Source organism: Marmota flaviventris, chromosome X (genome assembly GCF_047511675.1).
Source record: "Marmota flaviventris isolate mMarFla1 chromosome X, mMarFla1.hap1, whole genome shotgun sequence".
Classification (NCBI taxonomy): domain Eukaryota; kingdom Metazoa; phylum Chordata; class Mammalia; order Rodentia; family Sciuridae; genus Marmota; species Marmota flaviventris.
In genome coordinates, this window is record NC_092518.1 from 37,395,115 (window position 1) to 37,418,775 (window position 23,661).

General features: G+C 35.9%; 1 protein-coding gene across 8 annotated transcripts in view; it reads left to right on the forward strand.

Moving 5' to 3' along the window:
- Window positions 1–23,661, forward strand: part of Kdm6a (lysine demethylase 6A) — a 223,155-nt gene that overhangs the window by 140,803 nt on the left and 58,691 nt on the right. For all 8 annotated transcript variants that reach the window (XM_027927328.2, XM_071606603.1, XM_027927323.3 and 5 more), the window contains exons 7-8: window positions 13,470–13,524; window positions 17,856–17,890. In XM_027927328.2, the coding sequence (XP_027783129.1) occupies window positions 13,470–13,524; window positions 17,856–17,890 (90 nt within the window). The remainder of the gene's footprint in view (window positions 1–13,469; window positions 13,525–17,855; window positions 17,891–23,661) is intronic.

Below are 23,661 nucleotides of genomic sequence, written 5' to 3' on the forward strand. Positions count from 1 at the left end.
TATGTTGTGTCTGTATTGTCATTTGTCTGTATGAATTTTTTTATCTCCTCCTTTATGTCTTCTGTAACCCATTGATCATTCAGTAACATATTGTTCATTTTCCATGTGATGTAGGATTTTTCCTTCCTTCTTTTATCATTGATTTCCAGTTTCATTCCATTATGATCAGATATGGTGCATGGTATTATCTCCATGCCTTTATATTTACTAAGAGTTGCACTATGGCATAGTATATGGTCTATCTTTGAGTAGGATCCATGTGCTGCTGAGAAGAACGTGTATCCACTTGATGATGGTTGATATATTCTATATATGTCGGTTAAGTCTAGGTTATTGATTGTGCTATTGAGTTCAATAGTTTCTTTATTCAGCTTTTGTCTAGAGGATCTGTCTAATGGTGAGAGCAGTGTGTTGAAGTCACCCATAATTATTGTGTTGTAGTCTATTTGACTCTTGAACTTGAGGAGAGTTTCTTTTATGAACGATGCAGCTCCATTGTTTGGTGCATACAAATTGATAATTGTTATGTCTTGTTGGTGGATGGTTCCTTTTAACAGTACATAGTGTCCTTCTTCATCCCTTTTGATTAACTTAGGTTTGAAGTTGATTTTATTCGATATGAGTATGGCCACTCCTGCTTGCTTCCGAGGGCCATGTGAGTGATACGATTTTTCCCAACCTTTTACCTTCAGCCTGTGTATGTCTTTTCCTATCATATGAGTCTCCTGAAGGCAGCATATCGTTGGATTTGTTTTTTTGATCCAGGTTACTAGCCTGTGTCTCTTGATTGGTGAGTTTAGGCCATTAACATTTAAGGTTACAATTGAAATATGATTTGTACTTCCAGTCATGTTTATTTATTTATTTATTTTAGTTTGGCTAGTTTTTACTTTTTGGTTATTTTCCTCCCCCTTTACTGAGATACCTCCTGCTGTTAGTTTTGGGCACTATTTTTCAATTCCTCTTCTTGTAGTATTTTGCTCAAAATGCTTTGCAGTGCTGGTTTTCTGGCTGCGAATTCTTTTAGCTTTTGTTTATCTTGACAGATTTTAATTTCATTGTCAAATCTGAAGCTTAATTTTGCTGGATACAGTATTCTTGGTTGGAATCCATTATTTTTCAGCGTTTGAAATACATTGTTCCAGGATCTTCTCGCTTTCAAAGTCTGTGATGAAAAATCAGTCATTAACCTAATTGGTTTACCCCTGAATGTAATCTGCCTCCTTTCTCTCGTAGCTTTTAATATTCTCTCCTTGTTCTGTATGTTGGCTATCTTCATAATTATATGTCTTGGAGTTGGTCTATTACGGTTTTGAATGTTTGGGGTCCTGTAGGCTTCCAGGATTTGGCAATGCATTCCATCTTTCATCTCTGGGAAGTTTTCTAGAATTATTTCATTTAATAGGTTGTCCATTCCTTTGGTTTGATTCTCTGTGCCTTCTTCTATCCCGATGACTCTCAGATTTGGTTTTTTTATGACATCCCATATCTCTTGAATAGATTGCTCGTGGGTTAAGCATCTTTTCTGTGTTGACTATATTCTTTTCAAGTTGATAAACTTTGTCTTCATTATCTGATGTTCTGACTTCTACTTGATCTAGTCTATTTGTAATATTCTCGTTTGAGTTTTTAATTTGGTTTATAGTTTCCTGCATTTCTAGGATTACTGTTTGATTTTTTTTTTTAAGATCTCTATCTCCTGGTAAAGCTCATTCTTTGCCATTTGAATTTGTTTGTTTAATTCATTTTCAAAATTTACTTTTATTGCTTGGACTTGCTGTCTCATGTCTTCTCTAATATTCCTTTCCATCTGAGTTAGGTATGCCTTGAGTTCTTTCCCTATCCCTGTTTCTGATGCTTCTAGGTCCTCCTGTAGATTTAAGTTGTCCTGCATTGTTTGTACTCCTTTTTTCCCTTGTTTTTTCATGATGTTCGCGATACTTTCCAGTTCTATTTGATTGCTGTGTTTGTCCTCTCTTTTATAAATTTGTTTTGGTTTTTTAGATGTCTGTTATCTCTCTTTTGTGTTGGTAGAGTATGCTTGCTAAAGTGGATTCCGCTGAGAAGGAATTCTCCAGTGAGGTCACCTCCCTGCTATGGCGGGCCCCAGGCTCCTTACTGGGGGGTCCGAATGGAGGGGTTGGACTGGACTGTCTCTGGTTGGTTTCAGCTCCCGGAAGCCGGCGGCCGGGTGGTCTCCAGCCACTCAGTGGCGCGGGCAGCCAGCTGGCGATCAGTCGCTGGCTGGCAGGCGGTTTCCAGCCGCCCAGTCGCGCAGACAGCGGGTGGGCTGTCGCTGGTGGGCGGGTGATCTCTAGCTGCCCAATCGCAGGGTCGGTTGCCAGCGAACGGGTGGTTTCCAGCCGCCCAGTCGTGCAGGCAGCAGGCGGATGATCGGTCGCCGGCGGGCATGCGGGCTGGCTGTCGCCGGCGGGCGGGTGGTCCCCAGCTGCCCAGTCGCGCTGGCAGCCGGTGGGCAATTGGTCAGTGGCGGGCGTGCCGTTTCCAGCTGCTCAGTCGCAGGGGCAATGGGCCGGCTGTCGCTGGTGGGCGGGGGATCTCTAGCCGTCCAGACTCAGGGGATCTCTAGCCGTTCAGACGCAGGGGCAATGGGCCAGCTGTCGCAGGCGGGCGTGCGGTCTCCAGCCACCCAGTCGCAGGGGCAATGGACCGGCTGTTGCTGGTGGGCGGGCAATCTCTAGCTGCCCAGTCCCGCAGTGGGTCAAAGGCGGGGGGCGGACTCCAGCCACCCAGTCCTGCAGGCAGCCAGCGGGCGTGCGGTCTCAGGCCGCCCAGTCGCAGGGGCAACGGGCCGGCTGTCGCTGGTGGGCGGGCGATCTCTAGCCGCCTCGTCATGCGGTCGGTCGCCGGTGGGCAGGCGGTCTCCAGCTGCCCAGTCACGCGGGCAGCCGGCGGGCGATCGGTCGCCCGCGGGCATGCAGTCTCCAGCCGCCCAGTCGCAGGGGCAATGGGCTGGCTGTCGCAGGCGGGCGGGCGGTCCCCAGCTGCCCAGTTGCGCTGGCAGCCGGCGGGCGTGCGGTTTCCAGCTGCTCAGTCGCAGAGGCAATGGGCCTGCTGTCGCTGGTGGGCGGGCGATCTAGCCGCCCAGTCGCAGGGGCAATGGGCCGGCTGTTGCTGATGGGCGGGCAATCTCTAGGTGCCCAGTCGTGCGGTTGGTCAAAGGCGGGGGAGGACTCCAGCCACCCAGTCTCGCGGGCAGTGGGTGGAGTTTCTCCAGCCGCCCAGTCGCGAGGGACTGGCCTCTAGTCCCCTGGTTTCTCCTGCTAGACCAGTTTTCCCCTGAGTGATGCCTCTCGGCAGTTCAAACTGTACTCTGGGCCTGCCGTTTGTTGGGCGTGGAGGGTGGCTATTGACACACCCCCCCCCTCCCCCTGCACTCTATTGTTTTGATTTTTTCTGCTCCCCCCCCCCCTCCCCTGCGCTGGCAATACAAGTTTTCGTTTTCCCAGCTGATGGAAAGGGGAGTTGAAGGTCGGGTGTCTCTAGTTCTCCCGGCGTCTTTCTGCAGGCTTGCTCTGATAATCCCTCCCCCGGAGAGCCTAGGAGAGATTTTTTGCGAATTCCCCGCTGTATGGGAGAGGAGCTGAGTAACACGCACCTGTTTTATTGTTGCAATCTGTCGGAGAGTGGCGGTGGTTACTTCAGCTCTCCAAGATGGTGGCCGCTGGTTTCCTTGGTGGAGTTTCTGTTGTGGGGGATAGAGCTGTCCTGCTTCCTTCCCCGTCTGAAATCCGGAACTCAGCCTGGGGCTCCGTGAGTGCTCAGGCGGCAGGATTCCACAGAATCTGCAGGAATCTCCCTGCTTGCTGGTCGCTTCTGGGCGGCTCCCCGCCGTCTGTAGCCACTGGGCGGGCCGTGCGGATCAGTCAGCCCGGATCTCCGGTCGCACAGTTGGCTCGTGTATGAGACTCAATTACCGGACCTCGGTGCTGGAAATCCTTCCTCTAGGTTTCGGTGCACCCCCATTTTGCTGTAAGTTCCTAACAAGATAGTTTTTTGTTGTTCTAACTCGTTATTCACCCGCGCAGTGGCGGGGTGTGGTGCACTTTATTCGTGGCCATCTTGGGACTCCTCAGGTGTCCTGTTTTCTGTCTATCATACTGGTAATAACATTTCTCACAAAAATGTATCGTGCTGTGTGAACATCTCTTAGAGCAAGCAAATTTGGTTTTGAAATTCTACCCTGCCACATACCACATAACTAAGTGTGTAACCTTGTGTAAGATTCTTACTCTTTCAATTCTGTGTGTATAAAAACCAAATCATCATATCTTCCTCACAAGACTGTAAAAGTGAATACACACACATATTCTGTATCTTGCAAACAGTTTTTTCACAACCATTCTTTAGTTCTCGGTTTACCATCTAAAACTCCTCTAATTTTGGGCCATTATAGAGATTTTTTTGGGGGGGAAATTCATTTTCCTGTCTTAGAATTTAATCTTTTATATTTCTTGTCACTCTTCTCATTCCCAGAAATATGAAGTTAATGCTGAGCTTCCTTTTCAAAAATATGGTGTCATTTTCCCATTAAGTTTGCCAATAAAGATTTCATGTGTTTACAGTGAGTAAGAGATACCAATTCTTTTTTTTTAAATTTTTTTTTAAAAAGAGTGAGAGAGAGAGAGAGAGAGAATTTTTAATATTTATTTTTTAGTTATCGGCGGACACAACATCTTTGTTTGTATGTGGTGGTGAGGATCGAACCTGGGCCGCACGCATGCCAGGCGAGCGCGCTACCGCTTGAGCCACATCCCCAGCCCAAGATATACCAATTCTTATTTTGTGAACTAGTTTAATGTTATCTGAATCAGAGCCCATTCTGAGGTGACATGTCGTTCTACTTGGTATTTTATTGTTGCCATTATCTGCTTTAGAAAATATCTCCCTGCGTGAGTCTAGTTGCCCATTTAACTCCATTCAATTTATTCAGGATTTTATTTCATTACCTATTAATGATGATTACTTACATTTGTTATATATTTGAAGCAGTATGCTATCATTACCTCACAAAAAGTACACTAATTTTGACAAAGTTTTATACAGTATCCCTAATTTTTACATCCTGGCAGACTTAAAATTATTTCCTTCAAGTGAAACTAGTAATACAAAATAACATATAATAACACTCATATTCTTTGGTCAGTTAATACCAATGTATGTCTGATTTAGTGAAAATTATGTCACATTTCCCTGATGTTTACTTTTTTTTTTTTTTGTGGTACTGGGGATTGATCCCAGGGCTTTGTGCATGCAAGGCAAGCACTCTACCAACTGAGCTAGATCCCCAGCCCCTGATGTTTACATTTTTAAATATTCCTAAGATATGTTAGCTTTAGAACTTTTTTGGATTTTTAAGGGTAGAGTAAAATGGGAACTTGCAGATGGTTGGCTAGGGTACCAAAATTAAAAGTCTCCTTAATATTTGAAGATGGTAAGTGCTGATGGAAGGGGTTAGTATGAAAGGGATAGGAAGATGAGAATTACAGAGACAGTTCAAAGGAAGCAGGTTGAACTCAGATGAGGCTTGTGTGTTAGCATGAGACCTTACCAGGAGTTGTTGCTTCTTGAATGGGTAGATAAATGAAATGGCACAGGCTAAAAATGAGTAAACATGTGCTCAAAATGTAGGCAGGGAAAATTAAAAACAAACAAATAAAAAAAGCTGGTTTTATTTATCATCTCTTAAGATAGGATATTTTCCTATACAAAACCAATGCTGTGTTTTTTTCTCTCAAGATACCCCAGCTCATCATCACTTGATTCAGCCTGTCTCCCTCTAAATTATATTTAACATTAAATTTTGTTCTTTTTTTCTATTTGGTGGTACTGGGGATGGAACTTGGGGCTTCTGCATGATGCTAGGCAAGTACTCTACCACTAAGCTACATCTCTAGCCCTTTAAATTGTTATTTTCTTTTTTGAGAAAGGGTCTGGCTAAATTGCCCAGACTGACCCTCAAATTTGGGATCCTCCTGCTTTCGTCTCTGAGTAGCTGGAATTACAGGCGTCTGCCATTGTATCCGGCTTGACATGAAACTTCTGAATGGAATAGCAATTCCACCTTTCTTTTTACCTTACTCTACTCTGGGAAATACTTCATTTTCAGGTACCTGATTTGATCTCATACCCTGCATAAGACCCAGGAATTTTATTGTCATATTTCTTATGCCAGTGTATTAAGGCAGAAGGATTGAGTAAAGGCAAGATATGTACCTTCTCTTCAAAACCACTTTTGAAATCTGTGAAATGCCTCCTGTCTTTCATTATTTTCTTTATTAATGTAGAATGCCCAGACCATTAGTTTCATATAATTAAGATATTGCGAACTCATGTCTACTGTAGAAATACTTGCTGAGAATTTGAATATTAGTTATTACTTTAATTTTATCCATACCTTAAGTTTCTAAAATAGTGATGTTTCTTTGTAGATGTTTTCAGTATATTTTGGTTCAGTTGTCTGCAGGTAATGAAAGTTGATGTTATTTCTCCATACCTGCCCTGTCTTTATGATGCTTAGTAATTCACTCTTCCATCTGGCATTTTGAAAATTCGATTTTTGAGTGGTTTGATTTGAGGGATGGAGAGAGGCTTCATTCATGTGACTCCTTCCCTTTTATAGGGAATTGGAAAAATCCGCTCATCCCCAAAACTTAGAAGAACATGGAGGGAACTTTAAAATGTAAGATTTAATCTTTATCATGAGATTTGTCCTAAAACCTGGTACCAAGTACAGAAAGAAATTCTTCAGAAAAGGATCTACAGAGTTTTGGCATGTCATAGATCTGTAGAGTATTCATAGGAATCATGATGTAGAGAGAGAGAGTTGTCATTTACGTTTTTTTTTTTTTTTTTTTAACTTGAGTTTCGTCTGGTATTGGTTAGCAACATCACTACAGTTAGGCTCCACTCTACAAATTAAGCTTATTTTTCATTACTTCTGTATTCATCTTTCAATGCCTCACTGAAGCAACTCTTAATAAGTTTCTTTCTGGATAAACTTAAGCAAACACTAAAAAAATATTAGGGCATTATTCTGGTAGTCATAAGAAAAATTTCTTACTATTTGTGACATTGTATTTCTTCCTTCAGATAACTATTGGTTTTATTTGTTTATTTATTTATTTATTGTAGTTGTTGATGGACCTTTATTTATTTATTAATTAATATGTGGTGTTGAGAATCGAACCCAGTGCCTCACCCATGCTAGGCAAGCGTTCTACCACTGAGCCACAACCTCAGCCCACTATTGGTTCTTTATACATAAAAGACATAAGAGTTTGCTTGGCTTCTTATGGTTGGCAGGAGATTGGATTATGATTGGGGAACCTGCAAGCCACTTCTTTTCCTTCCAGTCATTGGCAGTAGAACTGTTTTCACTTTCATATAATGTCACTGTTTTTTGTTTTTTTTTAAAGAAAATGATCACTGCTATTTATTTTGTTTTCTGTCCATTTTCCCTTACTTGTGGAAAAAAAGGTCTTTCCCTTGTTTTTTCTTTTTTCTACTTTTCATCAGTTTGTACTTTACCTTATAATCTTTCCTAGATATTATTATCTGATTATGTATCCTAACTGGTTTATCTAGTTATTTAATAATGCTCTTTCTGCTTCCTGTACTTACCCAATTTTTTTTCTGTTTAACATTTATTTTTTGCATTGCATTCTATTACATGTCTCCAATATATAAAGTAGTAAAAATGTCTGAAATACTTATTACTAAAATGCATGTTTGTAAAGGACATGGCGTATATATGCAGTAACCATGCTGTTTGGTACTGAGGAGTTACTCGGGTAATTCCAAGTTTTCCATGTCACAGATTTCTCTCTTCCAATATATTTGAGTGCAGAATTAATTTCTAATTAAAAAGTGATTTTTCGTATTTATCCATAACAACTTGCATTTTATAGTTATATTTGTCTTTTTAATATTTATTATTTAGTTTTTGGTGGACATAATATCTTTATTTTATATTTATGTGGTGCTGAGGATTGAACCTAGTGCCTCATGCATACTAGGCGAACACTCTACCACTGAGCCACAACCCCAGCCCCTGTATTTGATTTTGAAATGCATTCAATTTATCTAATGTCACATGAAACAAAATGTTGTGTTCCAAAACATTTTTTCAGTTCAAATTGTTTTAGTATCATCTTTATAAAATATATATCATGTTCACCATGTTGTTTGTGTACATATCAGTCTTATTCTGATATATATGTAAATTGTTAACTAGATGGAAAGAGCTTGAAAATGAAGTCAGCTCATATTCAGTTATTTGTGCACGCAGATTGGACATGCACCAGCACCAGTTTTTAGCAATTTCTAGTCAGTTACATACCTATATTTTTGTAAAATATGATAGTAATGAAGAATTGAGAAGCTAGGGAATAAAAAATAAAAAAAGATGAACAAGAATGTAGGATAAGTAGGTTCTCAGTACACGGATGAATGGGCAAAGAGGAAGATCTCTAATCTAGAGATCTTAAGGAGATATAATAACTGACTCAGTGTGGGGAGAGGTTCCCCATTTATTTTCTTGGATCATTATATTGTTAACTAAAGTACCGCATAGAGACAGTACAAACAGGTTTTGGGTTTAGGAGGTGAATATGCTCTGAAGGGACATATTGAGTTGGGGATACCTGAGGGTATCCAGTGTTGTTGTACGCAGATTTAAGTCTGGAGTCAAAAATCAGAGCTAGAAATAAGATTTTGAATATCTCCAAAATATAGTGTGTTTTGACTTCCTTTTGGTTAATGAAATTTTTAGAAGAGAGCAGACCGGTTGAAATCTCAAAGGAGGAGCCTCTTTTTTGAGTGAACATTGCCAGGATCTGTTACTATTAGGAGGTTTTTGGTGTGTAGTGGAGTCTACCCTAGGAGCACTTGTAATAACTTTGTATTAAAAAAAAAAAGAATCAGAAGAGCTGAGTTTGAGGACTTTGACAGAACAGTGTAATTTAGATCAGTGTGGCCAGGAATGTATCTTACAAGCCCTATTGGAAATTACCATATTCATTCAGAGACCAAATCCCTGAAGTAAAGACCATCATATCCTAAGGCACTTTCCTGTTCTCATCCATTTTATCATAGACTTAATTTTAGAAATCGCATTTGTTTGTTTTAAGTCATACTTTTACAAGTGTGGCACAATGAAAAAGAAAAAAAAATTACCTTTGATTTGCAAGAGTATCTGTCACACCTTCACTTCTCTCACTTAAATGATTCAGAAAACTCCATTTTGTAATGACTCCATAAAAATAACTTAAGCTCTTTTCTCATCTTGAAGTAATTTATAAAAAAATTTTCCTTACTGTTCATTTTTTCCCCCCTAATTCATTGTGGAGTTGTCTTTGTGTATTCCCAGGGCAGATTAATTTTTTAGAACTTTTATTAGCACATTAATTTTAGTGAACTTTGTAGATGTGTGAGTATTTATACAGAGTAAAAGTTGGTAAAAGCTTATTGCCAACATGTTATTCATAAAAACCCATGTCTACTTTTAATTGAATATAGACAGCAGTATTGACTGCATACACCTTATTTATATGATCTGAAACAAAGGCCTCTATGGACAAGCATACATTTATTTATTTCTTTTTCTTGATATAATGTTCCATTTCATTTTTTAATGTTTCTATTATTGCATTATAGTTATACATAGTACATAATAGTGAGGTTCATTTTGACATAATCATATAAGCATGGAATATAATTTGTTATATTTCAGTCCTCAGTACTTTCTTTTTCCTTCCCTTTCTCCCTCCCTCTGTTCCCATTCCTCTACTCTACTTCTGTTTTTTAAAAATTATTATTTCCATGTAGACTCTTTGTACAATTGTACAAACATGGAATATATCTTATTCTAGTTAAAGTCCCATTCTAATGGATGTACATGGTGGCGGTATTTACTGTGTTGTTTTCATATATCTACATGGGAAATTACGTCAGATTTATTCCATTGTCTTTCCTTTGCTTATTCCACTTCCTTTCCTTCCACCACCCACCCTACCCTTGATTGTGAGTTAGCTTCCACATATCAGAGAAAACATTCAACTTTTGGTTTTCTGGGACTGGCTTACTTCACTTAGCACGATAGTCTCCAGATCCATCCATTTGCTGACAGAAGTCACAGTCATTTCTTCTTTATAGCTGAGTAATACTCCATTGTGTATATAGACCACATTTTCTTTGTCTATTCATCTACTGAAGGGCACCTAGGTTGGTTACATAGCTTAGCTATTGTGAATTGAGCAAGCATGCAATTTAAAAACTAAGAATAGTGTCATTTAACTCTGGTGATGCATTGGAATAATTTGCAGAAGTTTTTTTTTTTTTTCTGATTTTTACGGTGTTATACCCCAATACACTGAATCGGAACCTCCTAGACTGGATCTGGAATCCAACATTGCTCTAAATTAATGATTCCTAAATAAAACATAATTTGTCAGTTAAGAAAAGTTATTTGATTGCTTGTCTTCAGGATCAGGAACACAGTTGAAGGATTCTACAATGAAGAAGATTCATAAGATAGTCACAAACTATGCAGTTAGAAATAAAACAATTTAAGAGAAAGTCTTGAAACTCAAGTTTTACATGTAATCACATGAATATAGATTTCCCTCCTTATTTAGAAATCAAATTCCATAGGCTATAAGAAGCAAAATAGTATAACATAATTTTGGAATACTGAACAAGTCAGAGCGTTTTAAAAGAAAAGTTGGCTTTGGTAATAAAGATGTCAACAGAAATTGTAATGAATCAAATCTTGTGAAATTGGATCAGTAGTGCTTTATGAAAAGAGAATCACAAGGCTGGGTATGTAACTCAATGGGAGAGTGCTTTGCCCAGCATGCACAAGACTCTGGGTTCAGTCCCCAGTACCACAAAAACAAAACTAAAGAGAATCAGTGTAATGTTAAAAACACATCTTAGATGAATCTTCTGCTTGGAAACCAATTTTCTGTAGACTGTTTTTTGCAGGTTTGTATACAGCCTTTGAACTTCACAGGCCTCCATAATAACTGTTTTACACAGCAGTAGTCACTTTAAGGGCTGCAATATTTTGGTGTGAGGTGCAGATGTTTCCGAGTTTCTGTTGATTGCAGGGATAGGCTCTGAATATTTACCATGATATTTTCAGGTTTGTGGGCTGGTTACTATAATTGATAGTCCTTTCCCTTGATTTATATGTCAATAGGTACATCTGTTTTGCATCTGACTTAGATATTGGAAATGAAGCTATGAGATCATGTTATCCCCATCCTGTTCCCTCATCTGTCTTTAGTGTGATGAAAGGTGTGTCTGTGTTTTTCATTATGTGGAATAGTTTTGTTGGCTGTTCTTAAGTTTCTTAAAACACTTAATAATTATTCTGTGTGTTCTTTCATTCTCATGCATGCTTTTGAATGTGTATTCTTTATTGTGTCATTTTTCTGTATTTATTGTTTGGAAATATTTGAAATTTCATGGTGTTGTAGGTTTGAAATGGTAACTCAGTAACCTGATTGCTGATTTTAAGATTTGAAAATAATTACATAAAATGTGATCAAAACTGTTCCTGTCAGGTTTCATTGTAGGATCTTGAATGCTCATAGATGTTCTTCCTATGGATTTTCAGTGAAGTAGTAAAATTATAGTACCACCATCTTGAAGGCTATTTCTTCTGAGATCAGCGTACCTTTGATGCCTTAGTTAGAAAAGGTTTGTCTTCTATCTAAATATTAATTGTCTGCAGGATAGATTAGACTTAAATATATAATACAATCTGAATGTGTGACTGATGTGTTGTTCTTTTTGTTTAGAGGAAAGCAGTGGATTGATTATAAAAGCATACTTTGCTTTCATAGTATTCACATCTTAAAATAGTCTGTTTTCTATTGCTATGGTAGCATACTAAAGGGATGTTTGAAGACACACAATCTGCTTAGTACACTAAGAGAAAATACTAGCAGTTCTCAAAGTGTTCTTATGTTGGGAGTTTTTTTTATTATTCAGTCAGTTGTGGGAAAATTTTTCACTTTTGTTTATCATTGTGTCCTTAGTGTCTGCATTGTCCTTATGGCATTATAAGCTCTTAAAAATATTTGTAAAATAGATTAAGTCTTTAATTTTTAAGGGTTATAGTCATTTTTGTTAGTAATTGATTCCATTCAGAAGATGTTACAAACTTAAGAGTAATGCAAGTGTAGGCTAACTGTTCATGCACGTAACAGACATTTGTGAATGAATACATGAGAGCTACTGTGTTCATACCAAATGCTACTAATTTCTCTTTCTTTGTAGCATTGGGTAGCTGACATTAGTTTATTCTTATTAATTGAAAGTTCTAGTTCACCAAATGCAATGTTGTTAGTTCTGCATTGAAATATAGAACTTAAAACTTGGTGATAATTATTTCTCTTAATAAAAAGAAGTTCTGTGGGGGTTTACAGCTAGAAGCTGTCATCATGAATATCACTGATTTGTTCAGAAGTTATAAAAAATTACAACTTTTAAATGTTTGGATTATGGATAGAAATGAGTTTATTGTGTATGTGTTTTAAATATGGTTTGTACTTTGGCTGGCTGTTTATTACTTTTAATGCTGAAAATTTGTGGAGGCTCAGAGGCATATACGTTCAGTGTTTTAGAAGTGTTCAAAGAGAGTTACTCACCTTGTGTTTTAACTTAATATTTTTATGTCAACTCTTGTGCTTGTTGCTTATCTTAATTTATATACGAAGTTTAATGTTGCCAAACTATCAGAAGCCACCAAGTATTCATAATAATTTACATTCTTAAAAATTTGTGTTGTAAAAAAAGTCTGTGTTATATACATTGATGTTAACATGTATTTTCTGAATAGGCTTCTGATATTATAAATGGATACTTCATATATTAGTGGCTTAATATTGTCTGAGGAATTAAATTTTACACAGACATTATATTTCATTAGATTAACTTGAACAGAAGCTATTGAAAAGGTGCTCAAGTATAGTAATTATGAAGAACCAGTGAAGGCAGATAGTTTTATCCTCTATCATAATTTTTATAGTGCTTTTTGTTTTTGGAGATTAAAAAGTAGTGTTCTGATACTAATGCCATTGTACTTCTACTTGCAGTTTCAAATGGTTATTCTATTTAAGCTGTGTTGTAATACTTCCTGTTTATGTAAAGACTTAAAAATCTGAAGTTTTTTTTTCATATAAATAAAAATACATATAAGATAACTTAATAAAATTAATTCTTTAAATTCTCCATTCTTGACTATCTCAAGAAAATAACCTAACAACCTGTCAGTATTCAGCAATAAATTTTTAAAATAATTCTAGTTGGTTGCCAGAACATTTTATTTGCATAACATAGTTTTAATATTATATCTTACATACCTGAAAAATATTTTGAGATACTTTTTTATGTGACTCTAAATTTAGTACATTAATTTTCTTACTCTCCTCTTGCAGCATTTTCAGTTAGCTTTGGTTGACTGTAATCCCTGCACTTTGTCCAATGCAGAAAGTAAGTATTAAGTACTATAGTTTTCTCCATGTATTCCCATCACTTTATCTCAAATAATAACAATCAATTGTAGTAATAATGTTAGTGGTAAATTCTGTGCAATTCTTTGAATTCTAGAATTATTGAATGTAACTGTATTGGTTGCTATGGCTACTTATACAAATGGAACATATGAGACCAGATATTGTGAACAGCCTGTGTCTAAAATAGGCCAGTGAAATAGGTTGTTGTATTAAAATTATCTGTACTAATGAACAAGATTGATTTGTGTGTGTATTAATTATATTGTAGATGAATTATTGAGATGTAAACTAGAGTTTTTCAGCCATTTAGGAAAAATGAATATATGAAGATTCTTATTGTGGTAGCTCACTGATTCTGCTGTGTGATATCAAAATTAATGGTAATTATTGAGGCATACTTTGACTTTTGTTATAGTTTTACATATCATTTACAGAGGTGACGTTTTTCAGTTAATTTAGGAAGAATGTGTTTGTGAAGTATGCTCTGACACAGTGGCTTTCTTCAGTTATTTTCTACTTCTGTATATTTCCAAAAGCAGATTGGGTGGTTGTTGTTGTTATTATTAGTTTACCAGTAAGTATGTTTCAGTGTATTTGCTTATTTAGTGACTTTAAAGAATACAATAAATGACTTAAAGATTTTTCATTGGATTCAAGCTGAATTTGTAAACAACTTTTCTTACTTGAAAAATAAAAATTTTAGAGTAAGAAACTAATTCTTAATGAAAATTTTATGTCAGTCAAAGGATTCTAGAATTTAGAAAGTCAGTATTTGCTATAATATTCTTGGTTACCCTCCCTCCCTCCCTCCCTCCCTCTTTTTTCTTTTTCTTTTTCTTTTTTGACAAATCAGGGATAAGAACAAAATAAGGACCCAGGGAAAAGTAATAACAGGTGGGAAACCATTGTTGCTTCTCTGTCTGAAGTAACAGAGGAAGCAAATGACTGAGCTTAAGGATACAGCCAGCTCTTCTGTGACTCTCATCTCTTGCCTATGCAACATTAGAGACATGAGTTAGTGAAAAGTAGTCTCAAAAAAGAAAAGTAGTCTCAGTGTTTAGAAATGCATAAGAAAATTGTTGGATCAGTGCAAAAGCTGTGAAGTTTTGGATTAAGACATGGCAGGGAGGCCTGGGGATGTAATTCAGTGGTAGAGCTCTTGCCCAGCATACACAAGGCTCTGTTTTGGATCCCCAGCACTGCAAAGGAAAAACTGCGACAACAAATCATAGTATAGGCTAAATCCTTGCCTATATCAGACCAATTATCTCATATTTCTACTAAAGACAATTTCCTGAGGTGGTAAAAAAGAATTCTGTTTTCTTTAAATGAAACTCAAGATTTGGTACTGATTTGCAGTGTATTTGCAGAATTAGTGGCAGAAAGGTAACAAATGCAGCGTTTTATAGTTTCTAAGATAAGGTTAGATTTGAAAGATAATTTATAACTCATTGATATAGCAATTTATAAAGTGCTGATTAATACTTTTTCTTTAATTAAATGTCCAGGTTATATAAACCTTCTGAAATACAGTTCCTTAAAATTTTGTAAAAATTAGTTTATGGGAATAAAAAAGCAACTAGTATATATTTAATTCATTCTAATACCTTAACACTAACTTGGTCACTGCTTGTTAGTTTGAGTAACTTTGAGGGACATCTCACAAATGTCAAATTAAATATTTTGGTAAATCCTCGGTATAATCTACTCTGTCAAGGTTAAATTTCAGTTGTGGATCATTACTCTTGAGAGGAAAACCCTGACATAAGTAGAATGAATGCCATAGGGCAGGCAACTTTCATGTGGAAGAACATCTTCAGGTCTACTGTGCCTCTCTTTCTCTTGATTATTGAGAAGGGAAAACAGGAGGTAGGCTGACCAACATTTTTTTTGTTCATGACTGAAGAATTTCCCTGGACTTTTCATATACTTGAATGGTTATTCACTCTAATGGAAGGGCACATGCTTTAGACTTTTAGGCCATTATAATACAGTTGATATGGGTATTCTGTATGCTTACTTGATAACCATGATAAAAGCAGATGTCTTGCAGAGCACCAACAATTGCAGAGTACCTATTTTGAGCCAATATTACCGTTTTAGATACCAGGTTCTTTTTTGTTTTTGTAAAGCTTATTTTTTTTAAATTATTTCATGTCATCACCGATTTACATATACTATAGACCTTCATTATTATTTGAAATATGTCAAGACTACATAGTGATACTAGAAAGATCAGAAGTATAAATCATAGGACTGGAGGTGTGGTTCAGTGGTGGAGTGCTCTCCCAGCTTACACAAGACACTGTGTTACATCCCTAGCACTGCAAAAACAATACATGAATTATAAAAAGTAAAGTGAACTTTTAAAACCATTTCTGCTGGAGATACTTAATGATGACTCATTTGTATAATTTTAAAAATAAGTGAATACTTTTAGTACTTCTAGAGCTTTGTAAGAGTTGTCAATTACAGTTTATGGCATGAAACATAGAATCATAAAAAGTAGAATCAGTGATGTGAGACTTTTATTATATAATTGCCTCTTGGAATAAAGTTGTTTTTTTTTCAACTATTTTATTCTAGAAAATATTAATTTCTGAATTAAATTCAGTTTCAGAACTTTTTATGACAATATTTGCTAAAATTTTCATTTCATTTGAGACTTGCCAAGTAGAGTTTTTTTGTTTTGTTTTTTTGTAATTATACAGTTATACTCCACTTTGAAGAGAACTTCTAAGAATTTAAATGTATGAAGGTTTTCATGCTACAAAGGATGACATTGAATTTAGAAACTCATGAGATAATGAAGTCTTATTCAGAAGGTTTGGAACAAAGTCTAGAGAAAGTAGTAAGAAGATGGCTAGCTGCTGATCTTTTTTATTCCCCCCTTACCACCATTATTAGAGGAATAAGAATATTGAGGGAAATAGGCATAGATTTTTCCATCCCTTTCATGTTCTCTTAACCTGTAACTGTCTCCCTCCAATGATGTAATGAGGTGAGATTTGACTGAGAGCTACACTGAAGTAGTGAGTGGGGAAGAAGCCCTCAAACCATGAAGGTAAATGAGAGATAAATACTATAACTTCTGTTATTATTTTTGAATTTCACAAAAGCTGTTTTTCATCTTCTCAAGATGATTTTTAAATTTTGCTTCATATCCAATTAATGTGTGATATTTAACTTTACAGAGAGATGTAGTACTTAAAAGAGAATTTGTTATTCAAGAATGAAAATCATAGAATCGAAGTACCATTAGAAAGTTTGGGCTTCTGGCTCATTTTTACTTTTGTTGAGTAATTATACTGTGGTAGTATAGTATCAGGAAGAGTTGGAAATAAAAGCTGAGATATTCAGTTTTACTTTATTTTCAACATTACTTACTAATCTTGAAACTGTTTAATATTTGACTTCAAAATGGGTTCTCTCTCTGTCTCTCTCCCTCCCTCCCTTTCTCTCCCTCTCTCTCCCTGTCTCTCCCTCTCTCTCCTTCTCTCTCCTTCTCTCCCTCCTCCCCTTTTCGGTACTGGGGATTGAACCCAGGAGTGGTTAACCACTGAGCCACATCCCCAGCCTTTTAAAAGATATTTTATTTAGAGACGGGGTCTCGCTAAGTTGCTGAGGCAGGCTTTGAAGTTGTGACCTTCCTGCCTCAGCCTCCTGAGCTGCTGGGACTACCACCACGATGCTCGGTCTTCCTTCTCTCTTTAAATGATGAAGTCCATCTAATTCTGAAGAGTTAAAAAAGAAAATCAAAAGCTCAATTCCTGTGTGTGTTACTGTCATTGTCATCCTGACTTATGATATTGTAAATATCATATTTCTAGAATATGGTACATAGAAAAAAAATCTAGTGGCTTTGTTTGGCTTTAATATGTTTTAATGAAATATTGATTTTACTACATTTTTTTATATAACTTAGATTTTGAATACCATGTTTTGAAATGTATAGTTTATAAAGGTTTTCTCTTATTTGCTTAATGTTGCCACTTTGAATTTTGTAAGACATATGCTTGTGTGCTCATGTACTATAGATATTAATGCTAATTTAATAATTGAAAGAAATTTTACTTGATAATGAATGACCAAAAATGAATAAATGTAATTTCTTATTGTGTTTGTTCTTTAGTATGTTTGTGTATTTTTTTATTAAAAGCAAATAACAGTTATATTCCCCTATTATTTAAACCTATACAACATAGGCTGTGTTTATGTTTTACATTTTATGATATTCTTACTTAATTTACCCCAAACTTTGTTGTGTTGTTACTGATTTTTTTTTTTATTTTCCATCATCTTTTGCAGTTCAGTTTCACATTGCCCATTTATATGAAACCCAGGTAAGTGTTTTAACTTACCCAATTTAAAATAGAACCAAACAAAAATGATCACTTATATAGGTTTTAATGAAATTAATTATATACAGATAATTTTAATGGATTTCTGGTCATTACCTCTTACATAAATTTTATATTTATTGAAAGTACCAATGTTGCTTAGTTAAACAGTTATTACACAGTGTATACCCAAAAGTTTGATTTAATATGGCTTGCCTCTAAACTTGATTTGTAAGCTCAAATGGCTGTATTTAAGATTTCTGTTATTTGTAATGCAAAGTGCCTCATTTTCTTTCCAAATGTTGTAGATGCTTGTTTTAATGCATTGTTTTTAAATAGTTTTTTTCACTTTTTCTTAAAATTTGAAATAGTTCTTCTGTGTGTCAGTGTTTGGAAGGCATATTGGAGTCAACTTTTTGTCATTACCATTACTTATGTGGTTATTTTATTTTCAAAACTTTTTCAGTTTAATTTTAGAACATTTTGCTTCTGTGTATTTCACTTATTGCTTAGTTGTATAATAAATGGTGTAACACATTTACTTAAGGCAATACAATAGAAAATCGGTTATAAATTTTTATGAGAATAAAGATTAGGTAATAATAATTTGTATGAAACAAATTTTTCAACTGCTTTAGAAGAAAAAATGTGCTGATCATTATATATGTACATTATTTCTATTTTGATGCTTTGCCCCAAGTGTAACAATAAGGCAAGTATATGTATGCCATGCAGCTCATACCTAAGAAATAGAAGATCCTACTATACCCATTTTTTATACAATTGTGGGATATAATCAAATACTTTGAGATAAAATGCTGCTGTTTCCTAAACCCAGCTTTGAAGCAGAATCATTTGGGGATTTTACAAGCCAATCTAAAGTCAACACAGTTAACCTCAAAGAGCCAAGTTTGTTGGTATCCCTACCTGTAGCCCCCGCTACTTGGAAGACAGAGGCAGGAGGATCACTTAAGCCCAAGAGTTATAGATCAGGCAAGGCCACATAGTGGGACCCCATCTCAAAAATAGTTAACATCAGAATTCCTTGTGCTAGCAATACCACCTTAAACCCACATACCCACAGAATCAAAGTTGATGGATGCTCAGGTTGATTTCTAAACACCCCCGCCACCCCAGCTTTTCTAATTCTTGATATGATCTGTTTCCAGCTAACTATACATTTTCTTACCACCTTCTTCTTTTTTAATGTTATTGTATTTTTTGTACCTTTATTTAATTAATTTGTTTTTATGTGGTGCTGAGAATCAAATCCAGTGCCTCACATATGCTAGGCAAGTGCTCTACCACTGAGCTACAACTGCAGCCCCTCACCTTCATTTTTAATGAATATTTTTGCTGGAGTTGGAATTCTGTTTATTTGACCACTTTCAGATTTGTATTCCATTTTCTTCAGACTTTGTTTCTTATGAAAATTTGTCTGTTGGTCTTATTGTTTAATCCTGTTAAGGTAATATGAGGACAGGTCCTTGTCCCCCATTGACTCTTTCATTTGATAAATTTTTATCATTCAGATTAAATAAAATCCAAAGAGCAAAATTTGTAACAAGCAGGGTGTGTGATTATTGGGAGACAAGAAGATGACACTATAAGCATACGAAAGGATTGAAATCTCTACTCCAGTGATTATAACAAGGATTTCCATTTTTCAGGTGAACAGTTGAAGAAAAGCAAAATGGCTTGTCTACTTACCTATAAAATTGTAGCTTTTATACTTCAACCAGTTTATACCAACAGACCTTGTTTATGTATATGGATTTTTAAAATATAAGTAGTCAAATGTGGTTAGCGGCTGCTGCTAGGTACAAAATAGTTAATGGGTGTTTATAAGAAGTTGTCTTCTCACTAATAAATGAAGAAGAAATTCAGTATCATTTTGTGATCCCTGAGGGCCCTACCTCCACATTACCTTCACAGTACTAAACAGTAAGATCATAAATAAAACATATTTATGGGTTATCTCTATCTACTATGGTTAAAGAAGCCCTCTCTGATAGAAACTGTTTGGATTGAGTCCTGATTGGAGAGGAACCAGTGATATAATTAGTTGGGGCTGATGAGAGTTTGGGGGTGTGTGTGTGTGTGTGTGTGCGCGCGCGCGCGCATGTGTGTGTCTGTCTATGCGCGTGCGCGCGTGTGTATTGGTATGTGCATTAGTACTGGGTTCTGCTAATAAAGAGGTGTTATAAGTGCAGTAGCTTTGTGGCATTACACCTATATAATTAAAATGTGTTTAGGTTGGGAATGTAACTTGGTAGAGGTCGTATTTAGCATGCGTGAAGTCCTGGGTTCAATTTCCAGCACCATTAAAAAAAAAAGTAATTAAAATGTGACATGTCATATGAATTGATAAATAGATTAGTGGAGTATATCCTAGAAAGCTAGGAATAGACCAAGGTGCATATAGAAATTAAGCATATGATGGGACTAAGATGGATTTATTAGTAAATGCTTCTAGGATTACTAGATAGATTTAAAAGAAAAGAAAAGATACTGCACAAATAGTAGAGGAAAACATCTTGAAATCCTCATCAAATATGGTATAGGAAAATATTTTCTAATTATGGCTCAAATTCAGAGGCAGTAAAAACAATAGCCAGTCATTCTGAACAAAATTAAAATAATTCCTATATGGCTGGCAAAAAGCCCAGAAGTTCAAAGGATATCTAAGAAACTGGGACCAAATTGTAACATGTACCACCGACAAGGGGCTAATATCCTTACTATGTAAGAAACTCTTAAAATGTTGAAGGAAAATGAAATCCTGATAGAAAAATGGGACTGGGGTTGGGGTGGTGGTGGTGTTGAATAGACAATTCAGAAAACCAAGGTAAAAATAGCCCTTAAACATGTGGAAAAGTTTTCACACATTGTTAGAGAGATGCAAACTAAAGCAACACTAAAGTACATTATCTCACCTATCCAGTTGTTGATAATTAAAAGGGACTGTTGGAAAACATGCCCTCTCAGGCATCATGGGAATGCAAACTGGTACAGCCTTTGTAGGGGAGCATTTGGTAGTAACCTAGCAAAACAGTATGTGCTTTTGACCAGACAATCTCACATCTATGAATCTATCTTGGAAGTATACCTCCAAAAAGAAAAAAGCAAAAAACGATAACAATTGCACCATTGTTTGCCATTGCAAAAATATTGGAAATAACCTAAATGTCCACACAGAGGAAAATGGTTATGTAAACTGTAGTACATTCTTGTAATGGATCCCTATGAAGCTACGGAAAAGAATGAGGAAGATTTGTGTGAAGGGACATGGAGTGATTTTCCAGGATATTCTGTTAAATGGAAAAATTGCAGAATGCACTAAGAACATATCTGTGTGAAAGAAAATATACATGTGTAAAACAAAGTATACATTTGCCTATTTCAAAAGAAATAGAATAAACCAGAAACAAAGGAGATTGGCTACCTTATAGGTGGTAGTTGTAGATAGGGTAATAGGGATGTGGAAGAAGTAGAACTTCTCTGAGCATATACTTTTTGGATAGTTCTGATTCCTACAACCTGGTAATGTTTTATATACCCCCAAATTAACTGAATATGATGAACCATAGGTCAGCCAACCTAAAATAGAACACAAACAGTAACAAATGAATCTAACTGTACTATGAATGAATAGAATAACTATACTGGAGGGTATTAAAAAAAAAAAAAAACCTAAGTAACTTTGAAGAAGTGTTTTAACTCTATAGTGTAAAACTAGAAACAAAAAGAACCAGAAACCAATCCTGCACTGTAGTTAGTTTCTCACAGGGGTATACATTATAAATTAAGTGTATTGTGAATAATGACAACCAGGTTTATCATTGTCCAAGAGAACTTACTGATAAAGAAGAAAGGCTGAACTGAATTCTGTGTTGTTGGGTTTGAATTGAAGATATGAGTATAAATGTATGGTTATGGATATAGTAGGTGGATAGACATAAAGGTAGGAGAATGTATTGTGTATATGTATGTGTGCGTACATAAATATATTTCTTAACCCTGTTTGCTGGGAGGGCCTAGAAGCAGTTACTCTATCCAGCAACAGTGAACATACTAGGCACTTAGACCTTCATTTCTAGATAACATTCTTCAAGAATAGGACCCAGGGATCTTAAGGAGAAGTGGGTGATTCTAGGGCCTATGAAGGGGAACTACAGGTTAAGCCCTGGAGTATCTTAATGGTAACTGAAAGTAAGGAAGTGTGCAAAAAGTAAAGAACCATGGGGATATGTCAGAAGAACACAGGAACCATCTGCAAGGGTCAGGGTTCCTATTCACCAAAGTAACACAAGTATAGAAATGAATAATTATAGTAATGGAGCATAAGGTACAGAATATGTTAGTCCATACTGATGTAAATTAATAATTGAACAAATGAATGAAAGGTCTTACTGTAGAATTCTAATTAATTAATGTAATGATTAATGATAATATATCTCCCTGTAAGTCCCTATAAGATACTTATTCATGACTTAGTAATATTTTTCAAAATAACTAGCCAGTATTTTTTGTGAGTCTCAGAATAATAAAAGTCAAAGACCTAAGGATCTGTCTCAGATTGGAAGAAAGTAAAAAGTTATTCTAACTGAACACATTGTGGGATCTTGGATTGGATCCTGGACCAGAAATAGAACATTTGTGAGACAATTGGTGAAATTCTATAGATTAGTTAATAGTGTTTTATCAGTGTTAATTCTGTCAGTCCTCTTTTCATATATTTTGATGCTCTGTTACCATATCATCCTGATGATTGATTAGTTCTTTAACAAATTAAGTACCTGTGCAAGCATGCACACCTGCTAATACTTTATCTTGAAGCCTGTATTAATCTGATATTAATCTATTTGCTTAGCTTTCTAATGCATACTGTTTGTGTATTTTTTCCATCCTTTTTTTTTTTAACCTACTTGTGTTTATATGTAAAGTGCATCTTGTAAATACTGTATTTTTGGCTCTTCATTGTGAAAATCTATCCTGTGTGTCTCTTGTTTGGACTGTGTCTGCTTATAATTAATTTGATTATTAACATGATTGGAAACAGCTGTCATTGTTATGTCTTTGTCTTATTTTCTTCAGGTTGCATTCAAGGCTTTTCTGTTTACATTTAGTTTTGAAGAATTTGACTATGGTGTCCCCTGAGGTTGGCGTTTCCTTTATGATTATACTACTTACGGTTATTTTTAGTTACTTGGACCTGGAGTTTGATGTCTTTCATCAGTTTTTGAGCATTCTCAGCCATTGTGCTGTCGATTTTTTTTTTTCTGCTTTATTGTTTTTCTATTCTTCTTGTACTACAATTACATGTATGGTAGACTGTTACTGTCTTAAACATTTCAGATACCCTTTTCTTTTTCTTTACTGCCTGTGGGTCCCCTTCTCCCTTTAAACTGGATGCTTTCAATTGATGTTTTTGAGTTCACTGATTTTTTTTTTTAACATTCCAATTTACTGTTCACCCCCCATTAAAAAAAAAAAATTCAGATGAGTATTTTCCAGTTCTGCAACTTACTTTCTGTGGTATGATTTCCTACCCATTCCTTTATTCATTATGATTATGTATTTTTTGTTTGTAAACATTGTTAAAATAGCTACTATATCTCCCAGTTTCAATATCTAAGTCATTTCACAGTTGGTTTTCATTCATTTCCTTTTCTTTTGAATATGGGTAAAATTTTCTTGATTCTTCATAAGTCGTGTAATTTTATATATGATGACATATTATCTTACATATGGTATTGTAGAGGTTTGGAGAT